The 17,559-nt window shown below is 43.1% G+C and overlaps 1 protein-coding gene across 2 annotated transcripts; it reads left to right on the top strand.

The window, feature by feature from the left end:
- The first annotated feature begins 134 nt into the window (after nt 1-134).
- Nucleotides 135-8,591, top strand: LOC113576616 (coiled-coil domain-containing protein 81). Of its 2 annotated transcripts, none has more exons than XM_035534517.2 (14): nt 135-273; nt 435-496; nt 733-886; nt 2,133-2,392; nt 2,734-2,908; nt 3,047-3,155; nt 4,152-4,260; nt 4,554-4,700; nt 4,845-4,952; nt 5,206-5,375; nt 5,452-5,530; nt 6,282-6,508; nt 7,910-8,035; nt 8,260-8,591. In XM_035534517.2, the coding sequence occupies exons 1-14, from the start codon at nt 198-200 to the stop codon at nt 8,396-8,398; spliced, it is 1,941 nt and encodes a 646-aa protein (XP_035390410.1). In that variant the 5' UTR covers nt 135-197; the 3' UTR covers nt 8,399-8,591. The 2 variants fall into 2 exon arrangements, with proteins under 2 accessions (XP_035390410.1, XP_081557400.1); XM_081701274.1 differs by having other exon boundaries at nt 181-306.
- The last annotated feature ends 8,968 nt before the right edge of the window (nt 8,592-17,559 follow it).

Genomic DNA, 17,559 nt, shown 5'->3' with positions numbered 1-17,559 from the left:
CGTCGCATAGCAACATCGTCCCATAGCAACCCCAGCGAGTTGCTTTGTGAAGGTGCGCACTGCCCATCCAGATTTTTCGACGTAGTGGCTGGAGATTACCATGTGAAAAGTCAATTATATTAAGGAAAAATAACCAGAAACTTTAAAAGTAGTTTCTGTTTATTGTTTTTTTCACAACTGTTGGCCTCTTTTGCACTATGACCACACTGCTTTCCGTGGTTTCGGGGGCAGAGAGGAACGCCTACCCAACTCTCTCCCAGTTGTCCGAAAACGGTAATGGCCTCTAGTAGTTTTACATGTTAAACAGTTAAGTATACTTTTTGATGTACGAGTACTAAATTAACTACTTCCATAAGTTTGAAAAGAAGACGTGCTATATCAAAAGGAAGAATTGCCATGAGCAAGATGTTTTTTTAATATATATATATATACAGATGTGGTTAAAATTTGGACAAACGTGTCGTCATTTATCGAGCGACAGATGTCCATGCAAAAGGTGAGGATATTCTGCTGAATGGACATAACATCTAAGTTATAAGAACTTGACGGGTTGTATCGGCATCTCGTTTTACTGTTGGTCACTAGTACCATCCGCACTTAAAATTTATATTAAATATCAATCAGTGCTTACAAGTACTTTTAATATTATTTTTCAGAGTCTTGCAGTTAATAGGCGAAAATGCAATATATAAGCCTGTTTGGAAAATAATCGTGGTTATCGGTTTGTTTTAGGGGGTGTGCATTCCTGGTCTTGGATCATTCACCTTTTCCCAGCAGAAGCTGGAAGTGGGCAACAAATACATCCTCATCCAGCGACCGGTCTTTCTTTTATCCGAGAAACTCTGTCAGTCCTACTGCCTCAATCAGACCAAACCTCTTGCCGTAGGTCAGTAGACCACATATTAAAGTACCAGTCTATAAAGGAACAATAAGAAGATTTTCCAATTATTCTTGTTCACATTATCAAACAGCCACTATATTGACACCTAGTGGCCGGGAGATTCTGTACTAAATCTATTTTAAACATGGCTGCCTCCAGGTGGGGCACTCTATGGAGCATAAACAGGTTTGAGAAGTACAACGTAATTAGATTCTTCATCTCATATCAACCTACAAAAAGTAATTAATCATTTGCATAAATATTGTTTGCTACTTTTTGTGCTAAAATGACTATGGCCTATACACTTAAATCAACTCATTTTAGAGCTGTGAATCAGTAAGCGTTCTGATTTCATTGTTCAAAGATAATGTAGCTAGTGTACAAAAAGGATTGTTTCAGGACACATTTCTTCAAGCCACCTCTTTGGATCCTACATCTATAGTGCTACGTGTAAATCTGAGGATGGCCACGTTCCAGTTTCCCATTCAAATATATATTAGCTTATATATCAACCCATTGCTATAGGCTACTTCATACATTCTTGTAATAGGACACAATTTTAATGGAGAGTGGCGCCAACCAAAATTGCTCATTAATATGGCCACAGGGAATTACTGATGTGTATGTGCCTAATTATTCCTTCTGAGGATATTTTGTAGGGTTTTGTAATGTACGTCTATTAGCAAAATGAATATGAATTTCAGTATAGAGACGGGTCCTTCTCAGCAGTCTACTGCATTATTAGTAAAATGTCACTCATGCTACCTTAGCCAGTGAAATTTCAATGGCAACTACAAGTGAGACAGCCATTGTGGCATGTTTAAGTGAAACACCTTTTTCCAAAGATATTCAATGAAAATATCACAATAATTCAGCAAAGTTGGCCAACTTCATCTTTCTAGCATAGCCAGAAAGGGGGGGAAAAAGTATTATTTCAGGTGTTTTTTGTGTATTGTTTTTAAAACGGTCATGTTAAGAGTTGAATCCAGCTGCATTTCTGGAGGGCCACAGCACAGCAGAGATTAGTGTTGTCCCTCCTCTAATACACTCAGTTCAGCACCCATAGGGCTCAGTACATAGCTAACAAGATGAGTCCTCATGCAAGTTGTAGTAGCGAAAACACTAATCCCTGTAGTGCCAAGGCCTGTCCGATCCATGTGCAAGCAGCCTGCTTGCTAAGGGAATAGGACAGGCGACCACTAGAGGGCTCCTCTAGCATGCTAACAGGACCTACCCTCTGTGACGGTCACAGCAGGGGACGTGCCGGTGGTGCCGCTCAACTTCGCAGCCGTGTCGGCAGAGAGCCCTTTTGACCGGGACAGCGTGGAGGGCTGCGTGCGGGAGACACTCCTCCTGCTGCTCCGTGCCGTGTCCACGCTCCGCACCGTCCTGCTTACCTTCCAAGGCATCGGCATTCTTACCTTTCAACACAGGAAGGTCAAGATGAGGTTCCACCAGGACTTCATCTCCGCCATGGATGGAACCGGGACGCTTCTGTGGGCTCTGACCAACGTGAGTTGCATGTCAGGTTTTTTATATTATAAGCAGGAACTGTGTCATCCTGGTCTGTATATGCGTAAGGTGGCTTGTGGCTTAAATATTCAATATCTCACAGCAATTGCATATGTAATAACTTTGAATACATGGAAATAGATATGGTTCTGTATGTGCCTAGATAATCAGAAAAATTAGGCAGTTGTCAGTTGTGTGCATGCTATGGGTGTTGGTAGGGGATTAGAACGCAAGGGATAAACTCATCGGTTAACATGAAATCATGGCACATTATTACAGCCTGATTCACTCCTACAGCCTCACAAGTAGCATCTGAGTAAGACCAAGAGGTTGTTTTTCAGAGACCTGGAACAAGCATCTCTGTAGTCTCAGGGAGACTCTCAAGCCTCCAGCGACCAGCAACCAGAAATGCCGTCTTGCTCCCCAAGTTCTCCTCAGTCAATTCACCTGAAGAAGGGAATGAGGGCTTCACCCCAGCAGCTGAGCCTTGTGACGGAGAGAAAGAGAAAGGGAGAAGTGAGAAAATACATGTAGAACTCATTCCAGGAAATGCTGGCCCCTAATGAGGCCTTCTTCTGAACAGCACTTAAGACTTTAAGGTCCAGAAACAACAGCAAGCCTTTGAACTACTTATTTTGTGGTGTTGTGTTTTAGAGACCAAGCTCTTAGCACAACCCAAGTCCAGGCCACCTACAGCCAAAACAACCACAGTCAACACTACAAATGACCCAGAGGCCAAGGGTCCATCAGATATTGTGGAAAGGTAAATTAGACTTGGTTATTAGTGTAAGTGTACAGGAAGTGATAAAAAAGCCTGCAGCCACATAAATAAACTGGCTTAAGCTCCAGTCAGTGAGAAGGTGTGAATGCGAGACTATCTTGCATGCCTTAGGTATCTACATCAGTCATGCAGACTCTGCATGTGGGCTTGGGGTTCTGGTGTTCAACTGTCATCAAACCAGCCTCTCACAGCTACAGTGGGCCCCCACATAGCCACCTGAGTTCAGCAGGGCTTGACTAACCAAAGCCCTCTCTAGATGCCACTTTTAGATTGACCCAAAGCCTCAACACCTATTGCCAAACTAGCAACAAACATTTAAGGAGGAAAAAACAACTCTGATCCCAGATCAGTGTAAAAAGAGCTACCCCTACCAGCACTGAAACCCAAAACCTTGCAGGGAACACTACTGTCTATCAGCACGTTTCCATATCACAGTAGGAAAAGGGAACATTACAGAGACGTTTGATAGCTCTCACTGCCAAGATGAGCTGTGTTGGTTCTCAGAGAAGGGACACTGCATGGATTTAAATTACCACTCAGTGGGGTACATGCTGTCACAATGACTTCCATTCACTAGTGCTCAGGATTCACAGGACTCATGTAATATTGATGCCATTTAAAAATAAAAAAAACTTTGAAAAAAACATGAGAGAAACCACATCCAGTGTTCAGAGTTCATAGTGGGCACTGCTTTCTTTGAAGAAATATATATTTTGCATTTATTTGTTTTTGTCCAGCATGTGAGTGCATGCTTGATGCATTTGTTTGTCTTCACATGCTTCTTAGTTGTGACTCATGAGGATGAATGAAGGAGAACCTTTCCTCTCTCTCTCTCTCTCTCTCTCTCTCTCTCTCTCTCTCTCTCTCTCTCTCTCTCTCTCTTTCTACAAAGCTAAATGCATGTCACTGCATGAACTGCACTCACTCCATCACTCATCTAATAGCATATAACCTGATAGAAATGCTTTTTGTTTTTAGGCATGCTATGTCCCATCAACCACCAGAGGGCGATGTTGACAAAGAGGAAGTGAAAGGGCCAGATACCCGCCTTAATCTGATCTGCACCAACCACTCCCGAGCCGGACAGGTAAACCTTGATTACATTAAAAAAAAATAAAATAATTAAATGTATTTTTTTTTTATCTATGGAACGTAAATATTCTGCTCATTGTGACCCAGCCCTACAAGGTCCTCCTATAGCTGGCAGCTCAAATACTCTAGTGCTGTTTAGAGCACTTAGAGCACCTTCTGGTTGAGCCTGTGACATGTACAAATGTTATCGTTCTTGAGATGTCCATATTATATTTGGACAGTTCACTGTATGTGATTTATCTGTGTGTGTGTGTGTGTGTGTGTGTTTGTGTGTGTGTGATTTTGTAGGAGCTCTGTTATCTATGTATGCAGCGAGCCCAGCGTAACATACCCCTGTATCTGGCGGAGGAGAGGCGACGGGAGGAGCAGGAGGAGGAGAAAGCCCTGCTGTTCAGTGAGCAACAGAGAGTGGAGCAATTCCTACAAAGAGAACAGGTGGGTCTGCACACACACACACACACACACACACACACACACTCCAACAGAGAGTTGCCTCAATATACATGCATACTAACATGCATATACACACACGCACACAAGCACTTCCATGTCTTCGTGGTGACTCTGTGGAACTGATAGGCTAGAGAGGAGCAGAAGCGGGAGGACAGTAAGAAAATGGCAGCTTTTAATCTGGGGATCACTGAAGCACTGAGAGCAAAGAAGGCAGAAAAGCCCTCCCAGGTTGAGGTGAGTCAGTTCAACCCTAAACACACATACACATGCAATTCTCTAGCTAAATATTGATACACTGCAAATTTTCTTGCCTTTATTGCTTTTTTTCTGGTTTTGTTTTTGTTTTTCTGGTTTCTTTCTCTCTTTTTGTGGTAGTTTCCATGTTAAACATGCCAAGTATTTTCCTTCAGGAGAATGCTGGAATTAATCCATGTTATTATCATACGTAATGTCGTCCGTCCCCCCCCCCACACACACACACTGTCAGGACTCGTACATCTTCAGGGATCGCCTGGTCACTCCACCTAGGCTCCCAATGCAGAGGCATTACATGCAGGAGCTGATGGAACAGGTGGCCAGTAGGAGGCAGCATTGCACACACAGCCGCCAAGACCAGGACCTGATTGAGCGGCTGCACCAGGTTCAGATCACAGACGAGTAAGAGTGTGAGAGAGGGTGTGGGTGGGAGCTTTTGAAAGGGGTTGCAATCTAACAAATGACATGTGTTTCTCAGGATCACTAAGCAGAGGTCTCAGGAACTTCACCAGAAAAAGAGCAATGTCAAGATCCTCCAGAAGGCCCTGAGTGCCCAAGTAGGAGAATGAGCATAACAAAGGAGATGTGGTCTGTGTGATGGAGATATAACTTTGTGATGGAGCTATGGTCTGTGTGATGGATATGTGGACTGTGATGGAAATATGGTCTGTGTGATGGAGAGATGATCTGTGTGGAGTGTTGTACATATATTTTATATTTAGAATGACATGAAGTTCAGTTAGCTTTGGAGAGTCAGGGTTTAAATAAAAGAGAGAGATCGACAGGAAGGAGGGAGAAAGGCAGAAGGAGTAGGAGAGGGTGTCAGAGGGGGAGAGCAAGTTAGAAGCAGAGCGGGAGAGAAAGACGGCAGAGAGAGAGAAGGAGGGAGGGAGAGGCTGAGGCAGAAGGTGACAGAGGCAGAGGGTGTTACAAATTAAGTTAACTGAAAGCAAGATAACTGAAGAAACAACAATAGGACATCCAGCAAATGCTGATTCATCTGTCTAATTCAGTTTAATTCATCTGTCTAATGCACAGGGACTTCCAAAAGGCAATAAAATCAATAAGAGTGATGCTATAACATTCTGTAAATGTTCCTCTAATCTAATCACTCAGTAATCTTTAAATGTGGGGTCTTAGCTTTGACTCAAGAGTTCAAGGGTGACTAATACCATTGCACTTGAGGGCACAGGCACTTATTGAGTTACCTCAGGTATGCTGTCTGCACTTGGCCAAGATGAGTCACTTCAAAGTGAGCATCAGCTAAGTGTGTGTGTGTGTGGGGGGCTCTGTGTGCTCTCACCTCAGCTGGAGAACCGGAGCATGGGGATCCCCGCGCGGCAGCCCGACTCGGATGGCCCTGTGTTTGGCGTGCAAGATGATATCCATTCTGCACAGGCCAAGCAGTGGCAGAGGGCACGAGCAACCTATGGCGAGCAGCTGGCAGCGGTCAGTGCCAGGAAGAGACTGGCACTGTGTGAGCACCTCGACCAGCACAGGAGGGAGCGAGACATGCTGCAGCGCTGCCGCAAGGAGTGAGTGAACAACACGGCGTGAGAGCATAACGCTCATATAACGCTCAAGTAACATGCATTTAATGCACAGTGAAGCACTCGCTGTCCCATTTTATATGCAATTCTGTTTGCGCTCAATAAGAAAAGAGCAAATATGACATAAATACTTTATGAAGGGGGATTTTATTTAAAGCATTCAGAATAGCTGATGCCTCATTAATCTTTTGTTTTGTTTCACAACCTTATTTTGTATCAGCCTTGGTTGTGTAATATTAATGCTGTGTGGATTTTTGCAAGGAAACCCCTTTTATATAAAGTATTGTAGTTCAACTAGAGTTCAAATGTATCAACCAGACCTAGTGTCTGTAATAAGCTCTGTCTATGAACAGGAACATGAATAATTGATCAAAGACGAGTAGGTTTGATGTACCTGGCAATTATATGCCATGCTGTATGACAGCAGTACATATTTTCAAGGTTTGGGAACTTAAAGAGGGCGTCTGAAGGAAGTTTGCCATTTTTGCTGTTCTGCTCTGATCCAGCTCGTGCAGCACTCAGCCAAAAGCATGTGCTGCACTGGATGTACTGGTGTGGTGAACAGCCAGAAATGTGCAGAGCACATGGCGGGCTATGGGAATGGCTGCATCAATGCATCGCCTATGTGCGCACTTATTATATTATTAGGCCACCAGGAAAAGCAAGTTCATGTCATATGTGAGTGCACACGGCGCACATACAGTCTGGAATGTAATTGGTTTGGCCTGGGCTCCTCCCTGGCAGGTTCACATTGTGTTCACATTCATTTGTATTGTAACCTTGGTGCAAATAAAATTCTTCCAGAGTGTGTGCATTCATTAGGGAAAATCAACAGCCCTTCTCACTGCATGAGCCATTCCACCTAAAAAAAAAAATACTTCCCTGGAACCCATTGTTCTGACATATTCTTGGAAGGGGACTCTTCACATAAACATAGTGGAAACTGAATCGTTGGCCAATGTGCACATATTTAAGGGCCAGGATCAATTCTGGTGCTACAGTGAGCTTTTTGTCTTTTCTCTGACATATTTGCATGTGTTGCACTGTATCAAATGAACCTCAGTGTCTTTGAGTGTGTTCTGAGCCAGCTGTCATTGCTGTTCATATTGATCAGAGGCCCACTTTTCCTGCGCAAACAGATAAATGAGGTAATTACTCATCAGAGAGAGATTGTGTCTACTCTTTCTTACTAACTGAGTCCCATGGCGAATTTGAGGGAATTGTTACAATCAAGGGTAATTGTGCTGCACTTCAAGCAGATGAAGTCGTAGCAAAAACCCAGATCTCAGTCCTCATCTGACTGTTCAGATCCCTCCGCCTGCGTAAGTCCTTAGAAGTTACAGCTGTGAGATCCATTTCATCTTGCTTCGCTTCCACCTTTTACAGGCTGATCGCCGACCGGGTCAGCCGCTACGAGAGGCTCCGGAACCTGCGGGCCTCGCTGGAGGAGTCATGGAGCCACAGTGCTAACCAGAAGTGTCTCCAGGACCAGGAGGAGAGAGCATTCCTCAGGTGAGGCATTCAGAAACATGGATGAGAAATCCTGAGAAACGTGATAACAGAAGATACATGACGGGAGAGCTCAAAAGACTCCTGAGAAGGCGTGTGTCATGGAGCATCCATCCACTCTGGGTGTATCTGTCATTGTGTTAGTTGGTCTTCAGTACCGGTGTCTTTGATTTTAATTATATATTCAATTATAATTAGGTCCTGATTAAATGTGTTTGTGTGGTCAGGGCGGGGAGCAGACTGCTACTGGACCAGTGTGAGCAGTACCGCCGCTGCTGCCAGTGCAAGAGAAAGACCAGCCACTGTGGGCAGAGCAACATCTGGAAGGAGTCACGCTACATCCCTGGGTCCCAGCTGATGATGTAGCAGTGGACCATTGAATAACCATCTAGAATATCTAGATGGTGTAGCAGTGGACCATTCAATAACCATCTAGAATATCTAGATTGGTTATCTAGAATAACCAAAACCAAATGGCTCTCTGACTCTGACATGATCTGACTGATCCTGAAAACTATAAGTCTTTACCTTAAAACCTAAAAGCCTTGAAAAACTTGAATGTTGCTTCATCTGTTCATCTCTGGTGTGCTGGGGAGGGAGGGGGGCTGTTAGCACCCACTGTCTCTGAAGTCTTTCATGATCATGGTCATGTCAACTCTCAGTTCATAGAAAGTTACACTTCCCTCTTAATGGCTACCAACATGACATAACATGAAATATATGACACACAATACAACTGGATTTTGGATAGACTACTTTTATTTCTATTTAAACAAAATACTTCTAATCTCTAGAAGGGCTGGTGGTTGAGCTTTAGAAAGGTATCCATCTGATAAAAATATGAAGTCTGAGGGATTCTGGAAAGCAGCTGAAAGCCATTTGGCAGTTTAAGGTGGTTGCAATGAGGCAAGGAACAAAGCATGCAGCTGGCTTTAATAAATTATAGGAGAGAATAATCTGCTTTTATTTGGTGATGACATGAAATGGGTACATTTCACTGAACTGCTGCATTCACTCATAATCTCATTGCACAATTGTAAAAGTTGAAGTTAATCATACAGATATAATTTTACAATTTTTTCTGAAGCTGATATTTGCACTAAATGCATTATTGAGCAAATGTAGTCCTGAAAATAAAATATATAATAAAATATATATGTTTTATTTTATACATTTAAAATTTACAAAGCTTCCAACATTTGGTATTTGGTATTTTTATGGGAAGCATCTATTAGTATATTAGAATATTATAGCATATTAGTATATTAAAGACTACTGCTGTTCTTCAACTTTTGACAATATGATGCAGAGTAAGAATTATGCTTATCCCAATAAATACAGTCTTATTACCCAGGAACACTGATCCTAGATCAGTTCAGCTACTCTAAAATGCTTGCGAGGTCTAGGTACACTATTCTGATTTTACTCTTAATAATGAATAAATGTGATGATTTTGACAGTAATCTGAGTGATACCCTCCAGGAGGTATCAAGAAGCACTTGAACAAACCACAGCCACTTCAAGGCACTTGAATCAATAATCATCCACTTATTTACTTAATAACCTTCTCGTATGTACTTTCTTTGTATGTATTCCCTCTGACAGGGTTCTAGTATAAAGGTACCCTCAGACTCAGGTTTTCTTCCATGGAGACAACTAAACCCTGTTGTAAGTTGTTCTGGACAATGCTGTAAATGACTTGGCAATTTTGCCAGGCTGGAGTGAAACTCTAGCTGTTGTGACACTTGGTGTCCAATAAAAAGCAAACAAACAATTCATAACACACATCAACAGCTCCAAAAACATGCACAAAATTGCTCATCAGTCTTTAATAGATGTTTAATAGATGTGTTGGACACCTCTAGTCCCCTAAAACTCAGTTCTCAGTTCCAGCCCTGGCACCTGTTCAGTAACAGCTACTAAAGGCCCTGCTGAAGGTCATGACTGTCATTATCAAAATGACATGAAGACTGCTCTCAGAGCTTTGCCCTAGAATCACTGGTCTGCATTGGCCCTGTTGGTTGCCCACCTAGGCATTTATAAGTGTGTATGTATCTGTTTACAGAGTTCAGAGTGCATTAGCATAGCCCTAAAACGAATAACCATCTGTTTTCTCATACAGGCGTAGAGATTAATGCGCTTGGCTTAATCACAGACAAGTCACATGCTACTGCTCCTATTACTGCAATTACGCCATTATGAGATGTGTGTTTGCAAGACACTTCTGATATACTAGCTCCCCAAGGGGCAAGCAGCTGAGAAAGAGATATGCAGTTGCAGAATGAGACAGAAGCCGAAGAGAGCTAAAATGACTGGCTGCCTAGAGTTTTGTATGTATGTACAAGAGATTAAGATGACTAAAGTTGAGCAGAAGTAGCCTACTCATACAAGTTAGACACTGATGGCCTGTGAAGAACACCATGGCAAGCATAAAGGGGTAGTATTGGTGGAGGGTGCTGACAGAGGAGTGAATGATGGGAGAGAAAAATGAGTTATAGGGAGAAAGAACATGAGACAAAGTGGGGGATGTGCGAGAGGAGTGGGTGTTTACACAGTGCAGCGATCCACAGCTCTGGAACACTCCCAGCGCACTTTATCACCCCTGCTGCGTTTCACACTCAGCCTGAGTGAGTGACTGTGAGCATGAGAATGAATGGGAGTGCTGGATGTTTGCGCAAGCATACTGTGGCTTGCAGTCTGCTCGTATTGCTTCAGGGTTATGTAATCTTGTGTGTGTGTGGGTGTGGGTGTGTGTGCATGGATGTATGTGTCTGTCCTTCTGCCCAGGGAATAGTGCTGCTGTAAAAATGGAGACCAGATGAAGTTACACCCTTAAGCGTGTGATCCCATTCTGCTCATAGCCCCTCGTATCTCATTCTCTTGTAAAAACCCTTGGCTCCCATGACCACATCTTAACACTGTGCAACACCACCTAAAACAAAGCTCTTTGAGATGAAAGTTTCCTGGCAAGAAAGAAAGCCATTTTACCATGCTGTAGTTTCAGACATTGTGTACAGAATGAACAGAGAAAACAGCAATCTGCATTGTTGCCTTTAACAACTGTTGTCTCTAACCTTGTTGTCTAACAGCAAGGCTTTAATATGTCTTGAGACAGTGCAGTCATATCATGGGATCCCACTTTTATTTTGTATGTTCTAAAGATGTCCTGCTAAATTCTTTTTTGAGGATATGGATAATTTACCTATGAATTTGCACCTTGTATTGTCCACCTTGTAGAGTTCTAATAGTTTCAGGATTTATTGAAGCTAGATTCAAACTAGATTAGTGACATTTTGAGTGTGGGAGCAAAGCACAAATGAGATGTAACAAAATGGCTGTTTTAATGAAGAACCAAACAAGAAAACAAAACAGGAGCCAAGGAAGATGAAGTAGTCCTTGAGGTCATAGAGCTGACACATACTCAGATAAGAGCCAGTCAATGCAAAGCAAAGACTGGAGGATCTGGTTGGCTTAAATAAGGAGGGTGTAACAAGGTGCAGGTGGATGTAATGATCAACAAGTAGGTGATTGTGGAAGTGGATGAGTGTCATGACTGGTAGAGAGGCTTGTGAGTGACAGGAGGTGTCTGATTAAAATGATTAACATTGAACTAAATGATAAAAATCATGAATTAAAAAAAGGTTCATATTTTCAGCACCACTTATTTAAGATTTAAGACATTCAATTACAAAATATGTGGTGAACATAATTCGTTCACCTCATAATTTATTCTTTTGCAGTATGATAGGCCTATAATAAAATGTCTCAATGACATAAACTACACTTTGGCTGAAAACATGGGTCTTTAGAGGTTAAAACTGTCACTTTCAATGCAAGCTACATCTCTATAGGACAGGGGAAGAGAGAGAAATAGAAATCCAAGGCCTGGAGACCATTTTAAACGGAGGTGGAGGTCTTTACATTTGTGCGTGTCTCGGCCAAATGAGTGCTATGACCTCAGCACTTTCCTCCAGTCACCTGACGAGCCACACGTGAAGAAGAATGCACACATGCATACACACACAGAGACATAATGTGTCATGGACAATCAAGTTTGCAGGACAAAGCCAACAGGTGCACATGTGCATGTTTTTCATGGATGCAACATGCCCTGGATAAGCAGTTGGACAGAACGGAGATAGAGGGAGAGTGGAATGCCGTTCCACTTTCCCAGGGCAGCAGATCAAATTGACCTCCCAGAATTACTGGCTGCCACTCTTGGCCAGAGGCTGCTCGTGCCCCCAGATGTTCCATCTCTGTCCATGCTCTGCCTCAGTAACTACACACAACACCATAACCACAAAATGCTCACTTCTCTCAAACCCCCACTTGACAACACACTTTCAGTGTTCATAAGCCTTTATAAGCCTCATAAGGCTTTCAACACCGCTCCCCCCTCACCGCATGCTGCCCTCTCAGCCACTGTCCCAACTCCCAGTAGAATAAATCTCTAGCCAGTTCCAATATACAGGTTTCCAGTACATGCACAAACATTAGATATTGCTTAGACATTTTGACCTGTTATTCAGAAAAGTGATGTGAGACCAATAATTAAGCAATCAAATGTGCATTTTATAAATTGTTAGAGGAACACAATCACCTGCTGATACCTTTCCTATGAAATGCAAACAACAGCATTTTCACCACGCCGATGATAATTAAAACTGTTTGTGTTTTATGTGTCATAAATGCAATCAAACTCTGCATGAGGTTAGAGACTGATGTGGGGGGTTTTCCTGCCGGCCCCTAAAGCCCCTCGGCTGGCGTCTCAGTGCCTTTCTCTCTGCTCGCTTCAGCTGTACAGTCAGAGCCAGAGGAGCGGAGCAGGCACTCAGCATGCTGAGAGACACTCAGCAGCTTGGGCTGGACAGGAACAACAGCCTGAATTAAACCTATCTTACCCCGCCCAACTGCCCACTCGTGCTTCACTCCAGTGTAAAGTAGGTCATACAGGAAGGCCTGGTTAAAGAAAATACATCCAGGACTGTCCAGGAGCACAGTCACAAATCAAATCCCTGCACTGGTACAAGCAAAAACCAACAAAACAAACCCACCGCATTTACCAGGTGTCCATGAAAATTGCATTAAGAGTTTCACAGTTCTGATCATTAATAGAGGCAGCTTTAGGGAAGCTGATGTCTGAACATGCTTACATATGCCATGCTTGGAAATGAGGTATTTAAGTCTGGTTCAAAACAAGTCTCTTCCAAGCCAAACATCTAAATTATTTTTATATTGCCACCTTTTATATTGCCAACTTTATTTATGAATGAGTAGGTGCGATATATTAATATATTAGCCTAATTACATCCAGCCTAATTTCCAAGAATGAGCAGAATTTGTTTTGGACATCATTACACCTATATGTGTAATATAAACATGCACACACAGGTTAAGGACTATCATCATCTGTCACCATGCACAGCTTGTGTTTGTGTGCATTCTGTGTGTGCGCTGTATTGTCACCCAAAAAGGTCCAGCTAACAGTAGTCTGGGGGTCAGTAACTGACCACTGATGAAGAGTGAGGAGGATATCATGCACAGGCTGTGCACATCAGATCAGCTGTTCATCTCTGAGGTTTTACTACCAAACAAATCATTCCAAGTGAGTGGCACAAACTGTGTGTTCCCTGTTTCTGAACTTCATCTCTTGGGAAATGGCAATGCGAAATCCTATTTAAGGGTCTTAAGCCTCTAGTGTGAAATTTTCACTGCTCTTTTCTTACAGCCATGTTTTCTGCTTTTACTGAAAAATGATAGTTGCCAGCAAATTGTTTTAGCTGGCATGAATCAGAGAAGCCAAACCACAAAAAATTTTGTAATGACTTACAGTTGATTCATTTGTGTGGTAACCTCAGATTATCTCACCACTACTGACATTTGAGTATTTTCTAAACAGGGGCACATTTCCTGAAAATACAGTAGCAAAATGATTGCTACAGAATCCTAAATGTAGGCATGCCTGCACTGTAAAAAATTGGTAAATGTGTAGTATAGTTTGTAAGTAAATGGACAGTGACAATTTTGTTGCTGTAATTGTTTTGGCTCTAAAGTTTAGACTATCAATTTGAGGATATTTAAACTGAGAGTACATCTATATTGACTGCACTATAAAGGAATAACTGCCTTTTTATGTTTAAAGGGACCATATCTAATCAGGCAAATGGTTGCTTGGTTGTTTGATGGCCAAATGTGTTTTTCCATCATCACTTCATGCACAGTGAACAAGGGTTGATTCTGGATCTATCATTTGCATTTGGAGTATATTGTAATTGCAACATGTTAAAGCAGGACATCATGAGTCTGACAAATAAAATAGTCAACATTTTTTCCTTCATTGAGTTTTAAATTTTGGTTTTTTACCATAGACTTTACCCCTTTCACAGATATCTCCCTCCCCTTTAACTTAGTCTGTCCCTATCCCATCACCAAGTCACATGACCAAAACAGCTGGCTTGTTTTGTCCAGATGCCTGTATCCAGAGGCACTCCATATCTAGACTTTGTTACTTAAATTCCTCCCAGCAGCCTCCAGAGTAAAGAATCCCATTATGGATTTTGAGTGGAATGTTGTTGTAATCCGCTTCCTTAGTTTACATGCAAAGTGTAACGATGGACGTTCAAGCAGGATGCGTCATGTCAAACATAAATATGCGTTTATAAACATGCGTTTATGTTTACATATAACATCCACATCTAAACACACACACTCACTGGGTCAAACACCGACCACACAAAAACGTAAACGACAGACTTTTATACATATATGATAATGACACAATGAGAAGCAGGTGTGAGACACAGGGAGGGCGTGGCCACATTGACGAACACATACACACACGTACACGCATGAGGCGACATTCGGGGGAGGGGCCATACCATGACAGGGCCCCTCCCCAACAGCGCGACTCCCGGCGCTCCAGCTTATCGGGCTGCGGCCTCAAGGCCAACGCCAAATGGCGAGGCCAGGGACCAAGCGACCCGACACGGGCCAGCGCAAGCAGGACAGCGGGGGGAAGGACAGGGATCAGGATGACAACAGACACGGGGACGGACACACTGACAGGCACAGGTATAGATACAAAGGGGTACAAAGTGACTGGCACAGCCAACATGATGGGGACAGACACAGTGACAGGGAAGGATACAAAACTATATAACGGACTGGTAAAGAGTCCGGAAAGGCCGGCAGGAACCCTGGCCTGTCCCCCAGTTGTCGGCTGGGCTGGGGTGCCACCCACCTGTGGGGGATCGCCCTTCACCGGTTTGGGGGGCGGTGACCTCCGCTCACCTGTTACAGGAGGTGAACCAGTTGCTTTGTCTGTCTCTGGGGTGGGCACTGCTGACGCCTCCTACTTGCCTCTACGAGGCTTAGGTACTGGCACACGAGTTCCGGAGCTGTATGCCCAAGTGGAAGGAGTTTCCTCCTCGAACGCAGTTGCCTCTCTTTGTGCCGCACTGGATGGTTTGCTCGCTCCCAAGCGGCACCTCCTAGGTGGAGCCTTGGGCGGTATCTTAAGTGCCGGAGGCTCATCGCTCTTGGAGTCTGCAGACTCTACATCACTGATGTTGGGGGGATGCCCAGAGAGGACTTCCTCCGCCTCCATAGATGGGTCCTCCCCATAGTCGAACCCCAAATCCGACCGCAGACTAACGTTGCTGCACTCCCCGTTATCTCCATAATCCATGTAACCCTCGTAGAAGTCTATGTAGGGCTTGTAGGACCCAGTGAAGTCCACTTGCACGTGCCAATCCTCAGAGTCTGGCTGGGGTCTGCAGGACTGAGTCTGACCCTGGACCATACTCGGGGGCCCCCCCAAAATCGTCCAGTGGCCTCCTCCCCCGTGGTGGAAGTGTGGAGTGAGGCCAGGATGACGGAGGGTCTCAATGCGCAGTTTGTGAGGCCGTTTACCTCCTTTCTTCCTCTTCCTTTTTTTGCTCCCGTTCCCAGGGATCCTTCATTGGTCGGTGTTTCTGTAAAGATGGAGGTTCAAGCAGGATGCGGGGACGAGTCGCGCCAAACATAAACATGCGTTTATTTTACATATAACATCGACATCACAAATGTGCAAACGACAGACTTTTATACATAAATGATAACAACACAATGAGCTGGTGTGAGACACAGGGAGGGTGTGGCCACATTGACGGACACACACACACACACACATGCGCACACGAGGAGACGTTCAGGGGAGGGGCCATACCGTGAAACGAAGATTTGAGCCTGGGAGATATGGAGCAAATTTCTGTTGCTATGTCTCTAACAGCATTCTTTAAATATTATGTTTCACTGGCATTATTCCGAGCACAAAGGATCCGGAATGTCCAGAGTCCTCATTTGTTTGATTTCTCAAGGTCAGAATGTTTTTCAGAGTTTTTCATTGAAACAGAATTGTCGAAAACCCCGCAGACACCTCAGAAACTTAGATAGATTCTGTTTTTCAAAGAATAACTTCTAAGCCTAGTTAAAGTCTGCATTGTTTATTCCTTTTCCAAACTGCCAAGATATGAAAATATTGTGTATTCTTGGTCCTTAACTCAATTTGGATCAAACACAAATAAATCTCTCCACAGTTTGGCATTTATTTTACTGATTAGGAACCTCGTCACACCCTCTTGGTGTTTTCATGTCTTATCACAGCATATAACAGTCTAGTCCTTAAAACAAGTCCTGAAACGTGTGCACTGAAAAACATGTAGAGCATTTTATACATACCCCTTGTATACATCCTTCCCTTAATACATTCCCAGAATACACCTGCACAAATAGAAAGACTACATATGGCTTTACAGAGCATACATCCAAGAGTACTCATGACTTTACAGCACATACATACATCATCTCCATCCAGTAGAGAGAAGGAGCATGCCCTTGCTTGAACATACACCTGCCTACAAAGAGGATGATGTCATATTTTATCATGTAAAGGTATCGCCCTTTTTTTAAACCATAACCCTCAATGAAGTTTCAGCTGCTTGAGTTTGAGTACACTGGAATGAACATACAGCAGGGGGCAGTGTACATATTAGGGGGTGTGAATAATGTAAGACATGTAAAAAGTGGACAAACATGTTTCTTTCTGTAACATCCCCACTTGTAGAGTGCAGTGCCAGACCAGTGGGGACAGACTACCATTCCTCACCCATTTAACGGCATTCCTTTCAAAATACTTTCAGTGGAGTTACTGAATAATTCCTGGTAGCTTCTGAATAATATGCCATAATCTTACTAAATAAAAAATAAGCCCAGAGTTTAATAAACTTGCACCCATTTGAACTAAAAAAGTATCTTCTATACCTTATACCAATCAAAATGGAAAAACAACTACATCATCATTTTTTCTTACCTTGACAAGTGAAATGCCAAAATAGCAGGGTGTGCCTTGATCTAAGAGCTCTTGGGAGTTATTAAAATGAGTTATCTGAGTTGGCTCATGAAGCTTTAACACAAAACATGCTCTGCTATATTTAATCATAGTTTTTGTGTTGGTGGATTCACAACAGGATATACAGAGTCCTGTTCTC

This window comes from Electrophorus electricus, chromosome 18 (assembly GCF_041902795.1).
Source record: "Electrophorus electricus isolate QZ-2024a chromosome 18, ASM4190279v1, whole genome shotgun sequence".
NCBI classification, from domain to species: domain Eukaryota; kingdom Metazoa; phylum Chordata; class Actinopteri; order Gymnotiformes; family Gymnotidae; genus Electrophorus; species Electrophorus electricus.
Note: the sequence above shows the minus strand (reverse complement) of the source record. Positions and strands in the feature narration are given on the sequence as shown.

Coding starts and splice junctions, on each gene's coding strand:
- LOC113576616 (XM_035534517.2), top strand. CDS start 198: ATGACCACACTGCTTTCCGTGGTTTCGGGGGCAGAGAGGAACGCCTAC. Junction 274..434: donor CTCCCAGTTGTCCGAAAACG/GTAATGGCCTCT, acceptor ATATATATACAG/ATGTGGTTAAAATTTGGACA. Junction 3,156..4,151: donor CCATCAGATATTGTGGAAAG/GTAAATTAGACT, acceptor TTTTGTTTTTAG/GCATGCTATGTCCCATCAAC.